We start from the raw sequence: 21,382 nt of genomic DNA, 5'->3' as shown, positions 1-21,382 counted from the left end.
ACTCTCCCAAACGAGAGGGGCCACACGGCTTCCCCTCCGTTTGTAGCTGTTCTTACAAACAGGTATCCATGTGGCTCAACCAGCAGCACCTCGACAGTCAGCTGCGGCAGCTCGTTTGCGTTCCTTCCCCCGCAGCCAGGAGAGGCCAGATAATAATGTGTTTGTGTGCCTCTATTGGCATTTATATCAGATGTATATCACGGTAATTACCCCTTCCATCCGATCAGCCAGTCACATTGACAGGAGCAAATTAGCACCACATCCTCAGAGCGCCGGGGCCCGGTTCAGTGTCACACGGGCTGTCTGCGAGCCCCTTCCTCAGGGACTCCTCACACACAGCAAGCCAGGGGCAGCCAAGGTCACCCCGTGGGCACAGCGGACAGAGGCTGGGGTTCCAGGCCCTACAAGACAGTGTGGCAAACTGCAGGTCTCAGACCCATCAGGCCGGGATGCTGGCAGCAGGGGCAGGGTGGAGGGATTCAGAAACCCCAAAAAGTTTAAAAAAACCAGAGCCCTTAATGAAAGAGTCACTCTTGGCTCATCATATATACGCTTGTCTGCACAGCTAATAAGGTTTTACTTTTCCACTACCTGAGCTTTTTTTTCTCCCAAATGCATCGTCAAAACGGTGGAAAACAAACTGTTTTTACAACCAGATCTCAGCTCCTGCAAAGAATACAAAGACCTTTGCAGACTTTCTCAGTGCTGAAGAAGATATCACAAACCTGTCAAAAACACGGCAAGCGCACACGTTTCACCGCGGCAAGCGCGCAGTCAGAAGCCATGTTTGAGCTGGTAAAAGTCTGCAAACCTGATGAAAATAAATATAAAAACATCTTGTTTGTATGCAAGCTGGTACAGTTCAGCAGGGCGGATTTGACAACTGCTGACACCTAATATGGGCTGTAGGAAGTGAGCTTCATGTGCGGCCCCTCAGAATGGCATGCACTTCTGGGCCCCTCTCAAGATCTCTGCTGTTCACAGGCTTGGGGAGCCCCTGTGACCATCAGGGGTCACACTTTTTTGAGGGTCCCGCAATATTCATCATAAGAGGTGAATTCAAGTACTAAGGATCCTTCCCAGTTTGTGCTGGTACAGAAACTTGCAGAGAATAGAGAGGCTTTGATTTACAGATCCAGAGTCCTACAAGCTGGCAGTCCTGTTGATAAGATGGCATCTGCTTCTGCTCTGTGTTGTAAAACAAGGTTATGATTAGGATGAAGTGTTAATACCTCTTAAAATCCATTGATTTTATTAAATGAAGTTTTATTGAACCAAAAGGTCAAATGAGGACATTAATCTATGCATAGTGTGCAACTTAATTCCACATACGTCATTTATTACTGTACAAGAAAACGCACTAAATAGAAAATTAAATGAGTTTTTTCCCTTTAATGAGGTAGAAAGGCCTTATTACTCATTTTAATTTTCTTCTAAGCTTGATTTTTTTTTTGCAAATAAAAACTCATTAGTTTCTTTGATCCAGGAAAAAAGACGTGGATCTTAGCAATTAAGGAAGGATTTATTGTGAAAATCCCAGACAGAAACCGACATCGGTTCTAATTATTGCCACAGTTTAAGGAACTCGCAGGAACGAGTCTGGTTGGCTGGAGCACGTTGAGGGGGGTCTGAAGAGAGTGATGGCCCAGGCTCATGAGCGTGGGACATGCTGTATCAACACCGCAGCAGAGCGGGACCGAACTGCACACACTGCTCGGCCAGGATGAGGCTCCATTTCTATTCCAGTGCCGGGCTTTCACCCTAACCACGTATCTTCAGACTCTGATAGCTGCGGCGATAACTCCAAACAAATTCCTTAAAAAAGGCGAGCTGAATAAATTGCTGTCTCGCCTCAAGATATGTCCTTAGAGCACTTTTAAATTTACTGACTCCTCGAAACTAGACGCACATTAAAAAAAACATTAAGGCAAGTTGAAGCTTGAGCTAATTAAGACTTTGCAACGTCTGTTCACAAATTGTACCAGAAGCTGGCTTTTTATAACGCATGTAGATAAAAAAAGAAAATATTATTTCAGGTCAACTCTTTGCGGTTTCCCGGAATCAGAACACTAAAGTTCGGGAGCGAGTAGAACAGGCAGTTTAAAACATTTCTATTTCCTCTGTTATCTCCATCTGCATATAGCTGATCTTCAGGCGAGCTGTAATTGTAGGTTATGCAAATGAAGCTTTCACTCCTTGTATAGAGGGTGCTGTGTCTTATCTCTTAATATTCAAGAAGAACTGCAATTAGGAAAGCAGCCGTGCTGTTTCTGATTGAAGTGTTTTTACAGGTAATTTCACGTTACTTTAATCACACCTATAGGTCTGCAGGAAAGTTTCTCACTCTGTACTTTGCAGAATGTGTTGCTGACTCACTGCTACAGTTCCTGGTGCAGTAGCCCTAAACCATCCCCTCTGTGCCGTCTGTCTGTCTGTAGGGTGAAAGGACAGCTCCAGTTCTCCTTTACAATCAGTCAACTTTTCTCTAGTAAGCAGCTAGCTCAGCTGACCACCCACTGAACGATTAACAGGTATATCCCTTCAGTCTGAGGTCTCAAGAAGAAATGTCAGTGCTAACCTAGTACCATACCAAAGGAAAGAAGGATCAGAAAAGCTCCCACGTAAGCATTCTTTTCCATATCCCCCAAAGTAAAGTCTGTACAGGACTGCTTCAGACTGCTCGAAGCAATTACTGAATCATGGGCTCAGAATGAGCAAGAGCGAGGTGTACAGCATTTTAAAAAAAAGGAAGTGGAAGGCGATGTTAGTAAACCAGTGCATCACTGACATTTTTCTATAAATATTAGTCATTTTGCTTAAATTTTAATTTTAATCCCACGTAGACATTCAAAGATTTACTCCATACACCTGCTATGCTGGGGTTTCTTTAGACAAAACATAGTCTTTCAGGAAGACATACAGGTACTGGAACGTTAAGACTCTTCATTAGATCTGCAGTTTTTCAGATTTCTGAACTGAGGCAAGATTCTGGAGGTCTTTGCCCAGCCTTGGGATAAACACCATCACTCAGCATGGGGCAGGGGCTGATGTCCTATCTCATCTCTGTCTTGCAATGTCAAGACAAAGCAATTAAAAAGGCAACCAAAGTGCTAGACTATATAGATAAAAGCATATAATTTAAATCAAGGGATGTTATATTAAAATTAGTATCATGCACTAGTCAGGCCTCTTTTAGAATATGGGGTGCAAATGTGGTCACTACATAATAGAGGATTTAGTTCTGGCTCTGGAGTCAGTCCGGGGAAGAGCAACCAGATGCATTCTGAGCCCTCAGGGAATGTCCTACACTGACAGGCTGAAGGAACCGATCCTTTTTAGTCTTGCATATAAAACCTCAAAGGCACGGACAAAGTCAACCCAGCACACGTGTTAGGAATGAATGAAACTTTAACCACAGGACACCAAGCAAGTGGAAACTGTGTGGACGTCCACTTAAAACTGACAGCAGGAGGCACTGCTTTACCCAAAGGGCTGTGGGAGGGTGGAACAAGCTGCCCAGACATGCTGTTGAAGCCGAGACCCTAACATCTTTCAAGAAACAGCTGGATGAGCTCTTTGGATTCCTCAGCTACTAACTACCAACGGCCTGCTCTCATCTGTAACATTTCCTATGTTCTTACAGGCAAACAAGGGAACAGGAGACGCCCCCAGACTTCTTCTACTTCTCCGATTTTGAGAGGCACAATGCGGAGATCGCAGCTTTTCATCTGGATAGGTAAATGCCACAAGTGAACCTTTAAATGTCAGTCGAAATGCTAGACACCACACCGGTGTGGGGAATGTGGGTGTGTGTGCTGTATGTAAAAACAGAGTACGCTCATCTGGGAAAGGTCTGCCTATGCTAATGATAAGGAAACAATGGACATGTTTCAGTTTCTCTGAAACCCGCCCTGCCTTGATTACAGTTAGATCTCTCTTGACTCCGGGAGGGCTGGAGGTGATGTTTCTCCCGCTGCATGCTCATCTTCTTGTACTCATGTAAGGAAGATACAGAAAACTCAGGACTTTAGGATTCATTAGCTTTCATTATCGTCTGTCTCGAACTTTGTGCGCCCTTCTCCTGTCACTCGTTGTGCAAGAACGTCGATTATAAATTGCTTGTTTTAGCGGATTTCATTGTGCAATGGCATTATTCATCATGACTGGGCCTATATCCACAGCTCTGAATGTTGCAATTCAGAGAGTTAACGTGGCTCAACTGCAACACAGGATGGTTGAAGTTGGAAGAATTGCACCATCGTTCATGTGTTTGCAGGAATCTCAGTGGCGGTGCAGACAAGAGCTTTGAATAGAGTAATAAAGATATACCAACATATATATGTTACCTTTACCTATATATGTGCCTGTAATTTAGAGAATGCAAAATGTAAAACCATTTTTGTCACAAATGACATGAAACTTGCATTTGCAACCTGTATATAATCATCTTTTTTAAAGTAGCGGTATTATTCTAACCATCTTTTGAAGCAGCACTAGAATCACATCTCTCATTATTCTGGACATTTTCACTCCTTCAGAGAGCAGGACAGAAAATGAGTTTTTCTCTGAAGCTCATTGCATTTACAGCTTGCTGCACATCTGTCCCGGATGAGGATAGTAAATAATTTATTCCTTTCTGGAGCATATCTGTGGGTAGTAAGAGGAAACCAATTGCACGCAAAGCTACTAATGTTTCTAAATATAAGGCAGTGCGGGTAACCCTTGGTTTCTGAGCTGTTTTAGCTCTGCTGTAAATTAAAGCCCTATCGCTTTAGCATGATGCCCTTTGGCTCCAGTGGAAAGCGGAATACACTCAGCATTAATTAGCCAATTGCCTTTATTTAAAGAAGGAAGTCCAAAAGCAGTGACCATATCTTGCCAGAGGGAGGAAAGCAGTGATGTAAGACAAGATTGTAGAAGAAATCTAACCCAGGACTTTCCCAAGCCTGTCAGCCATGGACTCAATAACCCCCCACACACACACTGGATCCTAAAGCCCAGGGATTCACTGGGGGGGCAAAGCAGCTCAATACAGCACCTCTTTGTCACCTGCGTCAACATGACTCAGCATCTCTGTAGCCCCAGCTGCTGTAGTTCCAGCAGGGGATAAAAAAAATCCATTTAAGGGTTTTCCAGGATTAATCTTTACAGACAGCATTCCACGGAGCAGTGAAGCACACTGATAGCATGGAAGCACATGAATAAAATTAGCGTGGAGTGCTGTAGTAACAGCAGGTGGAGCACAGGTCTGAAAAAAGCACTCTGCACAACACTGTGCAGAGCAGCACAAAAGAGCTCCTTGGCTCCTAAAACCTGCTTTACCGGCTGCCCACAGTATATACCCATCCCTGCTAACACCTTCCTTTACGAAGACCCTGTGGATCCTTTGTGTTTTCTGAAGTGTACACACTCTCTACCACGGCCAAGTGAGGCACAGAACTGATCACAGAACTGGCCAGGATGTGCCAGCCTGTGCCAGTGTCCTGGTCATCCCGGCTGATGAGTGAACTGCAGTCACCCAGCCAGTATGACTTCATCATGTAACAGGCACTGTTGAAGGATGCTGGCAACTCTGAAGTGTCTGACGGCTATAACGGGGCTAGTGGCTCCTCTGTGCCGCCACAGGTGTGGCCGGGCAGGCGTGATCTGCCAGACGGGCACTCCTAGGTCACTTCTCGCACTTGGCTGGGTCTGGGCCAGTCGCTGCTCCTTGCTGGCAGCCGGCGGCCCTGGTGGAGCTGGCCCAGTGGAACAGGACAGATGGCCCCGAACAGCCTGGCAACTTCACACCGTAAGAACTCCTGCCAGCAGCTTTCACAGATCGTTCAGTGAGCCCTGGCGCCACTGCAGAGCAGTGAAGACTAGCGGACACGCACACAAGCATTCCCTGTTCACAAGCATACATTCCTCACAACACATGTCACACTAATTTAGATTTCTCACTTAGGAACCCTTGACATCTTCTACAGGCATTTCACAATCTGTCATAATGTCATCATTAATAATTAGGCGTGCAAATAGAGGCCACAATGTTTTCGGTGTTTCAGTAAATGATTAAAGAGACCTGTACCGGCAAGCCTTAGGTTAGTTACATCACACAGAATGTCAGTCTGGGCTTTCATGATGGTCCCTACAGAAAATTGAATCATTCCCACTCGACAACGTTATCTTTTTATGGTATGGAAGTGAAAAGGACTTGGAGAGGTCCTTTCATTCTCAGACACAAAGGGTGATGGGAATCCATACGCCAGCCGCATCGCAAAGATGGAAAAGGTGTCGTTTCCGAGACAGGAGCTCCCTCTGCTGGTCAAGACTGTTGTTGCTGTGTTCACAAATGTGTGACCGCCTGAGGATCTTTAATCATTTTTAAACTGTACTTCTTACACTCCTATCCAATTGAAAGACATCCTATTATTAAAATTCATATGGAACAGCCCTCTTTGTAATTTAGAAGCAACCTAATGACCTCAGATCATTTCCCAAGTGCACTGTGCCCAGGGGCCATCTGCACGGTCGCTCTGTATTCCTGTGCTTATGCCCATTTTGGAGGCTGTTTGTTCTGTCCTCGTGTGATCTCCCACCTCCTAAAATATCCCAAAGCAATGACGCATGCCGTACTCTTGTCTCCCAGTTTCGTAAACCGCCTTATGGCTCATTCCCATTAAAATTACAGCTATGAGTTAGACCGGAGCTCCCAGGTCCTGATCCTGGGACGCAGGTGTGTCTGCAGGCTCCCCAGATCTTTTTAAAGCACCAGTATCTAAACAGCTGAGAGAAGCTTTTAAAACCGGTGCGATCCACAGACCAGCCTGCTGGGAGCCGTACTGGGGATCTCTGGGCTAGTGAAGGACTTTAATCCTTCCACCCCTGGTGGAAAGAGGGAGGCTATCCCCAGAAGCATGTGCACGTTGGTCTTTGATGTACAGTGTTAATATTTGTATGTTTGTTTCATCTCAAAGATTCTAGCACTAGTTTAAAGCCTAATGTGAGCAGAACACTCTGGGCGTGGTCCTTCTTTCCTGCTGCAGTGAGAGCGCTGTGGTTAAGAGACATGTTGCACATCATGAGTTTTGGTAATCTGCAGCTTCGGAAGGGAGCAAATTCCACACGCACAGTCCCTGTAATTAGTGGTTCAATATTTTTTGCATTTGTGTTTTTTTTTTAAGCAACCACTTTGATTTAAATGCATTAATATAGAGTGGCTGAAATGGGACTTAGAAGGATAGGAACTGACTTTTTTCCCCAGATTACAATAATAAACGTATCTTTATAGCTGCCGTTGAAATGCTGTGGTTAGCTGTGTGTCTCTGCTACTGAAAGAAGCTGAAAAGCTCCGCGGGTCTGCAGTGTAGGACATGAAAGCGATCTAGGGGAATTTTAAGCCAGTGTGTTAGGGCCCTCTTCAATAGTGATCCAAGGATTTGCAGTCTATCTCCACGCATTAACACGCTGCATTAGAAATGTGCTCGAGTTTCTCACCTCTGGGATCTCGGGCTTCAGTCTAGAAACGCACCTCCATGAGCAGAGCCGAGAGGCTGCTCTGACTGCAGCAGATTTTACAGAGCGACGCAGGGGTGGCAGCAGTGCACTGCTCAAGCGCGGACCTGCAGAGGACCCTGCAGCTCGACTCCATTACCGCCAGTCACGACACCCTTCCTGCTCGGGGCTTCAAAGCGGCGCCCTCTCCCTTTACTCCCACCAGGATCCTGGATTTCCGGAGAGTGCCGCCAGTAGCGGGGAGGCTGGTCAACATGACGAAGGAAATCCGGGACGTGACGCGCGACAAGAAGCTGTGGAGAACGTTCTTCATCTCCCCAGGTATTGCGGCTCGGCAGGCCCGACTGCTCGGGCGCAGGGGTGCGCCTGCTCTGCGGCGGGTGGGAGGTGTTTTCAAACAGAAAGAAAGGAAAAGGAGAAGGAAGGGAAAGGAGAGGAAAGCTGGTTTGGTGGAGGGGAGGACAAACGAGCCACTTCCTGACATTTTTTTTCCTGCTTCCCCCTCTCTTCAGCCAACAACATCTGCTTCTACGGCGAGTGCTCATACTACTGCTCCACTGAGCACGCTCTGTGCGGCAAGCCTGACCAGATCGAGGGCTCTCTGGCCGCCTTCCTCCCGGATCTGGCCCTGGCCAAGCGCAAGACCTGGAGGAACCCCTGGCGCCGCTCCTACCACAAGCGCAAGAAGGCAGAGTGAGTGCCCATGGTGCCCGCCACCTGCCCGGCCCCCCAGCTACAGAGACAGCTGCTGCACTTTTCTTCACTGTCCAGAGCCTCACCGCCATGAGGTCCCCACCAGGACGCACTCAGCGTTCAAGGCGCTCGCTGTCATAAACAGCACAACGCTCAGCGGCTGCGGCCTGCACCAGCCAAATCTCACATCCACGAAGATGATGACTGCATACTCACACACACTGCGGGCATGCCTGCTGGCGACACAAGCACATCCACAATGCAGGCACACGGTGCATGTTACAGAATACCGGCCCTCTTCTGAATTTATAGCCGAAAAATATCACGGAGGCAGACCTTGAGTCACCTTATAGCCAACTTCAATGTCTTATTAATGATAAGACTAAAGGCATTAAAAGAAAATGCCATCAGCAGAAAACACATATGAACTCCATCTAATTCTTTTCAAAAGTTAAATACATTTAATTTCTAACAGGACAAGAAGGAACTAGACCACAAAGAGTTAGCAAGAACCCAGACTCACATTTGCTTAACCATTCGTCTTTAGTCAATTACTGACATATCACGCATATCGCACACAGCTGGGGTTAGAGATGTTACATAGGAGAGAAGGACGGTTTTAGCAAGCAGTGATACTCTGCAGACTGAAGGCGCACAATGGCCAGAGTTCCTCTCTCGAGGACCCAGGTGTGAATAGTGTCTGCGATACAGGAGCACAAAAAACCCAAACTCAGGTCATGAAGGGCTGGTGAATCCACAGTAAGATCACACCCATTTAAACGACACCACGTCTGCCATGTCACCTTTCCACGCTGCCCGAGTTGCTTTTCCTGCTCAGGTTCTTGCATTTGGAGAACCGCATGCAAGCATCAACAGCATGCATTCCTGAAGCATGGGCTAGCATCACCCACAGCACTGTCTCCTGGGTACCAAGATACTGGCCACACCCACCTGGAACCCAGCACAGCGATTCACGGGCTTCGGCTCCAGGTTATCCCAATTTTAATGCCACTCACAGATCATACAAGACTATATTCCCGTTGATTATGAGCAGTACTTTTCCTAATTCGTTCACGCAAATATCCCTCTTTATTATTTTTATATTGCATTCTTAAAGAGAATCTAGTTACAAATAAACACTTATTCCCTAACGTGTAACAGAATATCTACCAGAAGGATACTTTTCCATCCCAAAACTTGATTTTTGCGTTTCTTAAAAACAGGGTAGTGGGAAGAATCTCGGTTTATCCCAGAGACTGACTCAGTTCAGAGCAGCCCTGCAAATACCTGCATCTCCCCCTAATCTTTTTAGCATGCATAGATAACCTCAGGACCTCAGAGTCAAAAAAGAGAGAAGGGAGAAACAAAAACTTTGTGAGTAACATAGCTGACAGCTGAATCCTAGATTCCCGTCCAGTAAATGCCTCCTACTCCCAGGTGGCCACTAGATATTAAAACTGCCATGTTTGATCTCTCTAAGATGATGCTTGAGCCTGTGCAGACAGGGAATCCCAAGTAATCCCTGCTGCAGCCTGAGCACAATAACAGAGCTGCAAGCCTGTAAAAGCAACTGAGATACAGAGATAACGCTGGATTGAGGCCAACCTGAAACAGTTCGATACTAAGCACTGCTACAGTCGTGAATACAGCATTGAATTATTTGCCTGAAACTGAGCCACCTTCCAGTTGGCTAAATGGGACCTTTGGCCACCGGGTGGCGCTGTGCACTGCCTCTGATATGAGTTTAGCAGACTGCCGTGACACATACCACGGCCACACATTTCCCATTGTGGAGATGAATCAACAAAGGTGGTTTCTACATACAGTACAATATCGAGTTGCCAGATTTTGACCTGTGCTGCAGCCTCTTTGTTTAACAAAGAAAAGACATGAGGAGTGTTATATTCACATGGCCTGCTCTGTATAAAGCTCTGCAGGAGCCCAGGGTCCTCACTCTGTACCATGCTCTCGGTGCGGTGCTGCCAGTGGTGGCCCAGTGCAGTGTTTTCTCACGGTACAGCGTGTCCAGACACAGGACCCTGAAAGGCAGTGTTTCTGTTGCCAGGTGGGAGGTTGACCCCGATTACTGCGAGGAAGTCAAACAGACGCCCCCCTATGACAGCGGCACGCGGCTTCTGGACATCATGGACATGACCATCTTCGACTTCCTGATGGGTGGGTTTCCTTTCAGCCATACTGTCTCCCCCGGCACACAGTGGCAAAACCCACAGGTGACCTGTAGCTGCTCCTTCAAACCTTTACGACTAATTCAGACTGCCACTCTCCTTACAGTCCCCTCTCATGCAATATTCTTGTGCATTTTTCAAAAGAGTTAGTTTCAAATGCCCAGGCCAGCCCAAACAATCGTAAATTTTATGACTATTTAATCCTGTAGTTAAGCAGATAAGCCAAATTAAAAACAGATCTCCAGTTCCAACAAGTGCCAGCAATCTGATTTTCCAAACAAGTCTGGGATGCTGCCTCACAGTACCTTGATCCAGTTCTGCTTTTTTAGGTGTAAAGTTGGACTCAATGCTTCAGTGGTCAGTGAGAAAAAAAAAAGTATTTCTGCAGCATAAAAATTGTGAACACAGAGCAAAAATGCCTCTTAAGAGATTAATTTGTGCAAATTATTAAAATCAGGAAATAACTGGAAGAAATCTTAGCCCCAGACTGAAAATGGGTGTTGTCTTGCCAATCCAGATGCAATTATTATTTAGCAGATGCCTTTGTCCAAAGTGACTTACATATTCACAATTTGTACAATGATGTAGCATGTTTTCCTGGGTAACTCTGAGTTACACTGTGCCTTTAGTTATTTAATGTACAAAAGGAGACATAACCTACTAGAGTTAGAAATACAGTCCAATCAGTACATTGTACAGGATGAGAACTGTAGCAGATGAGGAGCAAGATATGATGAAACAATAACAAATAATTAGCCGTGATAATGAGGAGCCTCTGTTGCAGATGTCACGCTGCTCAGAGCTGATGATGAGTTGTGAATTTCAAGGCAGACAGGGCATAAGAACCGCAGGTGCAGTCTGAAACTAGGAGTGTGAGAAGACACTACAGTCTCAATACTGTCGTATAATATTGATACCAATAATAGGTGAAAATATTGGTGTCATTAGAGAACCTAATGAGCCCTGCAGATGCTCAGCATTCATTAAAACACTGCCCAAGCTCCCCCGGGTTACTAATTACGGCAGGGCGAGGAGGCGGACTTTAACGGAACCTACACCTTTTTCTAACATTGTTCCTGCAGGAAACATGGATCGCCATCACTACGAAACCTTCGAGAAGTTTGGAAACGAGACCTTTATTATCCACCTGGATAACGGACGAGGGTGAGCACGCTGCCCCCCCCCCCCCCGTGTGGTTTCCCATCAGTTTGCTTCTCAAATCCAAGGATTTTTATTTCCCTTTCAAAGGAACGAGGGGCAGACCTACCCCTTCACAGCCTGCTTGCAGCTGGGAACAGATGTATCGTTTCATCTATATTTATGAAGCTTTGAAACCTTCGGCAGATGTTAAATTAATTCAGAACGGGGGCAAGTCAAGCGGCCTGAAGGATATTAAAGCAAGACTCCAGCCCTTAAAGATGCAGACGTTACATTGCTTATTGTTCTGTTTTTCATACTGTCTTCAAACAACATTGCTCCGAATTCATAAAAAGCCAACTGCAGTGCATGTATAATTAATGTCTTTAATTAATTCTGCCCATAGAGTACTATGCTAAAAAAAGGAAGTTATTTTTCTCAAAACGTTTTTGTCTTTTAATTTGTGCACCGATGGTTTGCCTTTAGCCATGAGTCACTCCAGTGGTCTTCACTACTATGTGTGTGATCCTCACAGGGCGGACTCCTATCGCTTGCGTTTTTTTGCTGATCTCCCTTTGCTCTTTATTTCCCAGGTTTGGAAAACATTCCCACGATGAGATCTCCATTCTGGTGCCTTTAAACCAATGCTGCAGGTGAGTCAGATCCCTGCCGTGCCACGCCAAACTTCTCGAAGCTGAAACATTCGAAAAAATCAGCGCAAAGCATCATGTCTCATTACAAATCGAGACCCGCTTTTGTTTCGCGGAACTAGGAACACTTGGATGTTTTGTCAGTTTAAAAAAACCTAAATCCAGTTGTTCACCTAATGTGACCAAGCATCAATGGGCAGCCATGTGGAGCGTGCAACTGTCAACTGCAGGTGTGTGTTGATGCTCGCATACCTTCAAAAGGTACTTTTATTCCAAACTGCAAAAATAAAAATAATAATTCCACTTATATAACACTTTTTTGGAAATACTATCAAAGAGCTTCACAGGTAATGGGGATCACCTCCACCACCAGTGTGCAGCACCAGTACTCTCCTCACACACCAGGTCTCAGTGGGGAGGAGAGCAGAGTGATGAAACCAGTTCAGACATGGGGATTATTAGGAGGCCATGATGGGTAAAGGCCAGAAATGTGGCCAGGACACCGGGGCAACACCCCTACTCTTTTGCAGAAGCGCCTGTGAGTTGCAGGGTTTATAGCTGCTGGCTTTTGCTGGCAACAGACTTTTAGCTTCAAAGCTAAAGCGTATTTTGGGATAAATATATATTTTTTTAATCCTGGAACGTCAATTCTCAAGTTGCACAACCCGTCCCCACCCCTCTGCTCTTCCCAGGGTGAAGAAATCGACTCACTTGCGCCTCCAGCTGCTGGCCAAGGAGGAGCACAAGCTGAGCGCCCTGATGGAGGAGTCCCTGCTGGGGGACCGGCTGTCCCCCGTGCTCATCCAGCCCCACCTGGAGGCCCTGGACCGCCGGCTGCGGCTAGTGCTGCAGGTGCTGAGCGACTGCATCGAGAGGGAGGGCTACGACAGCGTGGTGGAGGATGACCTCGCGCCCGGCGCTGCGCACACCACCCGCAGCCGGAGGTAGTAGCGCTGGTGGGACGCCCCCCTCCCCGTGCGCTGGCACGAGGAGCGCACCAGGAAAGTCTTGCAAAAGACGGTCTTATTTCAGCCACTTTTTGAATTCAGTGAATTCCAAAACCTGTCTAGTTCCCCAATCCGTGCAAAATGTGCGTTTATATATACAAAGGCCCACGTACATGTATATAAACATGCATAAAGCACGCAGTAGACTGTCTTAATAACTGAACACATAAAAGTTTATTGCTTCTATTTGACGGTACATAGGAAGAAGAGGAACTTTTCATCCTGAGGCTTTGTTTGGAGTGCCGGTTTGCTCCAGATCATGATTTGTTTTTATCCTTTCAAACTCAGTCACCCATTGAAATTTATTTATTAAGAATGTATTTATTTTTAAAAAAATATCCACCACCACGTTCCTCTCTCCAAGCTGGCCGAAGCAGGAAAACGAGAGCGGTGCCGGGCTAACTTGTCTAATAATCGAATTTCCGTGCGGTTTTCGTCCACAAAAGAAGGAAGAGGGGAGGCAAAACTGTCTCTTTTTCACAGAGAAACAAAAACAGCAACTTTTCTATGCTCTGGGAAGCCTGGATGGCAGCTGAGCTTCAAGACTGTGCCGTTAAACACAGCTGTATGGCCTTCAGTCCACCGTCACAGCCCTGTGGTATTAAACCAGCTGCAGAAGCCTGTGGTGATTCCATCGTTTCTCCAGTCTACAGCACACCTGGCGCAGCCCCTAGCCCATGCAGTAATATGACAGGTGAACAGTCTAGCTGCTGCTGTGTTTTAGTCTCGGGTTTATTAGTATCGATACACCTTCCTTAGGGGAGCAAGGATACAGGAGACAACATGAAAAATATTTTTTTTTCCATCGAACTTCACTTTGCTAGCATTGCTGGTCCAGGTGTTAACGCATCCTCACAGGGAAATGGCTCTGTGCTCGAGTCAGAGACAGAGATCGGCCTCGCTGGCACGAGTCACGCAGAAAAGGAGGGTTTAAACAAAGTGCACTGCAGAGGAGCAGCGCGGGAAACGTTTACAATTCTTTCCACACACTTCACCTCCTGTGAAAGAGGAATGTTTTCCTGCGTCTTCTGAAGCCCATGATTTTATTGACCTGTGGCAGGCACATCACTACGGAAATCGTACAGTGTTAATTTTAAGACTTTTTTGTATTCCTGAAGGACCAATCAGGGCCTGCTCTGGGTAGATGATTCCTTGTACTGGCAGTAATACAAGAGTGTGAATGGTACAGTATGTAAAACTACCCAGGACTGCTCCACTCATCCTAGCACTGTTAGTCCCAATTCATGAGACAAAACGTCCCTTCATATGCTTCATTCTATAGTCTCTGCAGAGTTTTTTAATGTTTTATCTCAACGAATCCTATTTTAGTGCTGTGCAGCATCACGGTCAGACTTCTCTCTTGCACAGACGCCTTTTCAGTTGCCCAGGTGCTGTGCTTTTTCCTCGAGGTGGAAAGGTGGGAATGGTGCCTGAACAAAGCCTTAGAATGGAATAGGGTTTGTTCCTTGTGTGAGGGGCCCTGGCACACGGAGGGCCCAGATTCCACACCTCAGATCCTCCGAGATGTTGGATACGCCATGCCTGTGATAAGCAGTATTCTCCTGCGCTGGTTTCTGGGGTCTCTGCTGCACAGGTCCAAATGGGAGCTGGGAGCACTGGGATTTCCGCATCAATCCGGGCTTCCCTCTTGATGCAGAGTATAGTTAGTAGAGTTAGTGTAGCGTGTCCTGCTGCCCCAAAGAGCAGATCAACTTCATAAGCATTAAGGCAAACATTCAGATTCAGATCAGCTGTACCAACTTCAATACAGCTTGGAAAGAAAGCTGTTCAGTTGTTTTTCACCTTTCAATGGACTCTTTTGCATTGCAAAATAAAATACGGACTTCATTTCTTTAAACCATTAGTGAACTTCTCAGGAAAAACTGGAAAACACCAGTGTCACCTGTGATTTCAAGCAGTTTGTCGCCCATTTTCTCTCACTTTGACCACATGTAGGCGACACTCCAGGGCAGGGCAGTGCTGTAACTGGGGATAAGCTCTCCGTGACACTGTCCACCTGAACATCTGTCAGTCTGGGCTATTCCCATAACAGTGTGCCCACCTTCAAAACGAACTTTTAAACCTCTAACATGCTGAAATAAAACACATTCTTATTCTGAGGTTGGTCTTCTTCGGTGAAGAAAACTAAATTCACTGTATTGAGTATCACTGAGTATTTTTTCATGTAACTGATCCAGCTGCAAGCAGCTCCCTCAACAGTAAGTGTGTCATGGATATGATTACCATAACTGAATATGTTAATTTGTCGTTATCTGCTTTGCTCCTTTTGGTGTGAAGATGTTTCCACCCATTAAAAACCATCAATCCTAAATTCTACTACGTGTTACCAAAACGTGACTATGTGAGCTCCAGTCCAATTGTAAAAGCTAATGAATGTGAGCTTTAGGAAAAATCTGCTGGCTACAATGACTTCCCAGTTCAAAGGCTGTTGATACTATTATACTGTATGTACTCTGAGTGCCATCAGGTCCAGCTCAGTAGTAGTGTACAGGTTAAGGTGAAGGTACAGGAAAAAAAAGCTTATTCCAAAATACTGATTTCACCCCACCCCTTCCCCATCCCAGAATGCAATTAAATCTGAATAGACACAAATGTCACGGTGCATGCTCCTGACAGCTGGGGCTGTGCACCGTTCTCTCACCAAGAACCATATTGGGAAGCCAATGCAAGAGGAGCTGGCTAGCTGGCAGTACCCGACGGCAGAGTGCTGGGAGGTTATAAGGAAAATTGGAAACTCCCTGAGTATCCCAACCCGCCACATAAAAGCAGCTCATATAGCAAGGTGTGCCATCTTCTCACAGACACTTGCATCGGCTGCTGTTGCTGCACTGTTGGTGTAACACCAGCAGTGGCGCTGGCGCAATGCCAGTTTGTCCACCAGACCAAGGGGATCCTGCACAAGCTCAGGCAGGCAGGGTGGTGTTTGGATGTTGGCCCATGGGCCGATGGCTGACCAACACCTCATCGACCTCAGCATGCTGTCTGACTGATCTAATCAAAGCATACACATGACTGCCCTGGACGTTAAATCTAGAAGACACTTGCCCTGGTTATACTTTTATGTTGTGTTTTTTAAAATCTTTTTTTTTAACAATGTAATGTTATTTATTGAACTCTAAGGGAGAATTTATCTGAAAAGGGGGAGATGTATTTTTTTTTCTTTGTTACCGTTTAATTCTTAGGATGATGTCAATCACTTATTGACCGGAGAGGTTAAAGATAGATGGGTGTACATTTCTTTATTGTTGAACAGTAGAGTGCAATGCTAAAAGCAATTATTTAAAAGAAGAAACTGAACATTAATAAATGAAAACATAAAAGTTAACCCAGTGCCTGTGCAATGACAGAAATACTTGAATGTTTGGGTTCACTAAAAGAAGTGAAAAAAGAAATTCTTTATACCTGGATTAAAAAGGAGGTTGAGGGGGGAGTGGAGTACTGGAACTTCTGATCTCCCTTCTAAGCTGTGGTAGCAGAGTTGCTACTAGATGTTTTTTTCTGTTGGATTTTCATAGTTCACTGTAAATAACTATAAATACTTTGACAATATAAAGAGCTGTTTTCTGCAGCTGTAGGCTTCCGTTTCTTTTTGCATTGTTTCTGTGGAATTTGTTTGCAACATGGTACAAGTGCAATAAACAAAAATATGGCAGATGTCTCTGTTTTTTCTGTAGAAGGGGAGGTGGGAGGTCATATTAATTATTGCAACTAACAGCAGCTTCACTAATAATAATTACACTGCACCAAGAAACTCTGCAGTGACACGGTGATTAGTAACTTTCAATTAACAAAAATAATGATGGATGACAAATGTACTTTACACAACCCCGCTATTCACAGCAGCTCTTTAATGCCATGAAAACGTCTTCTGTTTCTATCTAAAAAGATTCCTAAGAATGGGATCCCCCCGTTTTCAATGAGAAACAGTCTGAGGGGAATGTTCTTACATTGCCCAAAGTGCAGAACTTCATTTCAAGTAATCTCTTCTCTGCCAGTATAAGGATGTTCAACAGAGAGAAGGGTTAAATGTTTAATTTCTGTGCAATTATATCCAAAGAGAAATAATCGTGGGCTACTACCTATTTCTTATTGCAGTACAACACTGTTCCCCTTACAGCTCACTTGAGTCTACTAACCTGTGACAAAATGAGATCCCTCACCACACATTAAGGCCGAGGTTGTCAGGCATTAAACAGCTTCCTCACTAGCACTGCAGCACTTTGGCTTAATTCTGTTTTGCCGCATTCTCGGCCCAGGCTGAAAACATCCTCCTTCCCACATTTTGCCCCTTTTCAAAAGTAAAATAAAAATACACTCAAAACAAATCTGCAGCCTGTTTTCAGCTATGATCTAACATTGCTGTTTCTCCAGCAAATTCAAGGACGTATTAAATCTCCTTCAAACCTGTTGCTGACGAATGCAAGGCAGAGCAGTGTGCACATTTCCACCGCTGCACCTGTACCCTTACAGCCTACAACGCAGCACATGGTTCAACAATCCGACTCCGGAGCCTCTCAGCTGCAGAACGGCGCCGCGTCCCTGAGGATCAGCCAGATTTACTACACAACATACACACTTCCCCCAAAATGTGCACCCACACCATCAAATGGCTTTGACAAGGAACTAAAAGATAAGCTTTAAAAAAGGCAAAATGCCATTCTCCAGCTAACATTTAGCGATATTAGTAATTGCAATGTCGGAGACACACAACATCAGCAGGATGTTCTCATGTGTTATCACTACAGAGAATGCTCTGATAACAGTTTACTGAATTAATCTGAAATTCAGATTCACCCATGAGGAATGACATGAAATAGCCACCAGCGATGATCATGGACTCGACTGCCACTGCAACCCTCAGAATGACTGCAAACAAATGGAGGCCACTGGCCATTTGGCCCAACTAACCTGCTGATCCAAGGGTTTAATCCAGCCCTTTCTTGTGGGCCAGGATATCAGCCTCAACTTTCACTTCACACTAGGGAAGCATCTCTCTTAACCTGTAGTTTCCTCTTTCCTTGTTCTTTACACAAAGGATTGTGGGAATATAAACAAGCTACCCAGCCATGTTGTTGAAGTCAATGGCCTGGCGTCTTTCAAGAAATAGTTTGAATAGATGAGATCCTTTGCATCAATAAGCAACTAACTACCAAAACGGGTTGATGGGGCTTCCTCTCATTCGTTGCTTTCCTTGTGTTCTTGTTAAAGGAGCTCTTTGATGCAGCAATAAGAGCTAATGGAAAGATCAGTGGTTTGTGGCTCCTGACAATCGGCCAGTATGTCTATGACTCTGCATTATTTGGGGGGGTAGATAAAGAGTTAGAGAGAGCTTCTCCAGGTGACTGAGGAGTAGGCCTAAACCTATGGCTCCACAATAAATCTCTCCAACACAACCCCCCCACACACACCTTCAGGCATAGTGATATATCAGGAACTACCCAGATTCAATCTCTCAAATTTCAGATTATTCCATAAAATCATTTGTATTACTCTGAGATGAATCTCACGCTACCTAGTTAAATTGGCACAGAACGGCCTGGCATCACAGAAGGGTTTTATACGGGCGAACTGGGATGTGTGCCGTCAGTGAGAGGGTGCCGCGCCCCTGCAGAAGGGTCCCAGCTCAGACAGGGCTGGGAGTGAGGGCGGGCAGGCTCGTGACATCAGCCCTCGCATGGCAAGAACAAGTCTGAACCGTGACTCCTCTCTGCCTTCACTGCCCACGGACACCTCTGCGCCGCTCGGATAAACCTTTAAACACAGAGAGGGCGCGTTTCTCTCACGCGTGTCTCTTGCACAAGGCTGCACAATCACTGTGTGGTGTGTAACAGCCTGCCTGTCCAGCCACACCTCGGAGATCACAGCTCCGACACGTACAGCCGGGAAGGCAGTCTGTCCACCAGAAGGGGCAACAGCACTGAGCTGGACCTGTCATGCAAAACTGTAAAGGCCCTTGTAGCTCCAGGTAAAGACCTACAGTAGATATAAGTGTCCGATTCCGCGAATGACTGGTGGGGCTGAAGCTGAGGGGCCAGGCAGCACACAACGCAGGCTTGCCGCCCTGGTCACTCCGGTTACGGCAGGGGTCTGTCCGGTGAAGAGCGTCGCTGTCCTCTGCACCACAGAAGCCCGAGAGCTGGACAAGCAGGATGACCAGGGGCTAAAGAAGCAAAGTCCCCTTCGCTCAGCCCTTCTTCAGACCACTTCTACCAGCCGGACAAAGTGTGTCCCGGTTAGAAAGAACAAGCCAGGGATTCTGGATCAAAAAAACCAAGCTTATGACTAGCCTTGAGCCTGTGTATCAGTCTCCTGTGCCTGGAGACCAAGCAGCGGCAGGTCCCCCGCTCTCTGCACTCCGGACGTGGTGCAGATTGAAAACTGCCCCAGGCCGCCCCCGCAGCCCCACGCGATGGCGCTCTACCTCGCCGCGCTGCACACTGGGAGAGATCTGCCTCCTCGTCACAGACTGTCGCCGCCCTCCGGCGAGACATCGCGCTGCGCGACACAAGTGTCATTATACGGTCGTTTGGCGCCATCTAGTGGCGCTTTCCTGGCCTGGACTTCACATGGTCACGCCTGCAGTTGTGAGCCATACATCCTAACAAATATCCCAGCTGTCTGTCTGTAACTCACCGACACAACTTAACTAAGTCAGTATATACCCTGAGGATTTTCTCTCGCGGAGGCGAGGGCTCTCTCTTCTTCATTCAGGGGTATTTATTTACCTGTGGAAATAAATTGGGAACCCAGCTACTATAAAAGTGATCCAAACAGCCCTAACTTAATTAAAACGAGACCCGTAGTCAGACATCGAAGTACAAGGTGTTACAGTAGACTACACCGAGCCGGAAAAGCTAAATTACCATCTTGTAAATTAATAATAATAATAAAACAAATAATAATAGCATTCCCCACAAATACTCTACGATTTATTTTTTATTTACGGCTTCGCCGCTGCAAAAACGTCCGCACGGTGCGTACCGCCTGGATCGCCCCGGTATCTTTCACGTCCAGCCGCCCGACCGCGCCGGCAGCTCGGCTGCGCAGCCCCGCTGGTGGGGGGGGGCAGGAAGCACGGTCCGCCACCCGCGGGCCTCTGGACAAGGGGTCATGGACGCGCACTTGCCCTGCCCTGGGACTCTCTTATCTGATCTCCCCCCCGCCTCCAGACTGCTTCCCCTCCCGGAGAGTCGCCACGCCGTGTCCCAGCGCGGTCACGCCGCAGGCCAGCGGCGGGGGGGCAGAGCAGCAGTTCTCATGCAGGAACGTCTCCGCTGATAGACGCACTGCACGTCGAAAGCAGCGAGTGTCTCTGACTCTCTGACTCTGAGTCTCTGAGTCTCTGACTCTGAGCTCCTCAGCCAGCGGCCCAGCCCTGACTGCGCTCAACAAGCTCTCAAGAAAAGGCCACGTCCGAGGGCGCTCTGGGACCGCATTAGCCTAATTGCTTCCTCAGAAGCGAAGCGCACCCCCGCCCAGCTGGAGGTTTTTCTCAGGCATGGGAGCGATGGGAGATTACCCCTCCTGAACGCTGAGTAGAGTCTGGCAGCCCAGCTTTCCCGAGGTGACTCGAGCCTGGGACCTCTGGGCTCCTGATGTCTGGGAAGATGGTACATGAGGCGCATCTCAAACACAAGCGCCCGCTCATGTGCTCAGCTCCGCACCCCGAATCCCTCTGCCTCTTAGTCAGCTGCAAATAGTCCATTTCTCTTGTTCTGTAAGGCCCTTCTTAAACCAGCTCCTAACCCCTGAAGTCGTCACTGTTTACTCCTTTGGTGGTGTGACTTTAGTTCTTGGTTGTTTTTTAAGTATGAATCTCACTGGCAGATAAAGAGGGAGTTGAGTACTCAAGAAAATATTACTGAAATATCAAATCGTAGATTTTATAGGATCATCTTAGTGGTTTAATGAGACAGACAGGAATTGGCTTCCTTGTGGAGGGGTGTGCAAATGATATTATTCACCTGTTGTAAATCTTTATCAGTATTACTGTCAGCCTGTAATTAGTGCGATGTTATAACAGAAGGTGATGTTTATGAAATTTGACTTGCAGATACTTTACAGCTGCTTTAAAAGTGTTTAGTTTCCTAGCCTGCAGCAATTTATTTTAGAAATCAATAGAAACTGCTGATGTCCTTAGACTATATCATCAGCGAGTCATTAATGTGCTTATTGTAACTATTAATTAAAG

General features: G+C 46.4%; 1 protein-coding gene across 1 annotated transcript in view; it reads left to right on the top strand.

Moving 5' to 3' along the window:
- Positions 1-16,842, top strand: part of LOC148818264 (extracellular serine/threonine protein kinase FAM20C-like) — a 52,550-nt gene extending 35,708 nt beyond the window's left edge. Inside the window, exons 4-10 of the mRNA XM_088936757.1 lie at positions 3,644-3,736; positions 7,703-7,818; positions 8,010-8,190; positions 10,256-10,365; positions 11,459-11,540; positions 12,107-12,166; positions 12,856-16,842. Of these exons, the coding sequence (XP_088792883.1) occupies positions 3,644-3,736; positions 7,703-7,818; positions 8,010-8,190; positions 10,256-10,365; positions 11,459-11,540; positions 12,107-12,166; positions 12,856-13,111 (898 nt within the window). The 3' untranslated portion in view covers positions 13,112-16,842. The remainder of the gene's footprint in view (positions 1-3,643; positions 3,737-7,702; positions 7,819-8,009; positions 8,191-10,255; positions 10,366-11,458; positions 11,541-12,106; positions 12,167-12,855) is intronic.
- The last annotated feature ends 4,540 nt before the right edge of the window (positions 16,843-21,382 follow it).

The sequence above is a fragment of the Atractosteus spatula genome, chromosome 18 (assembly GCF_055471065.1).
Source record: "Atractosteus spatula isolate fAtrSpa1 chromosome 18, fAtrSpa1.hap1, whole genome shotgun sequence".
NCBI classification, from domain to species: domain Eukaryota; kingdom Metazoa; phylum Chordata; class Actinopteri; order Semionotiformes; family Lepisosteidae; genus Atractosteus; species Atractosteus spatula.
This window is presented reverse-complemented; position numbering and strand designations above follow the sequence as displayed.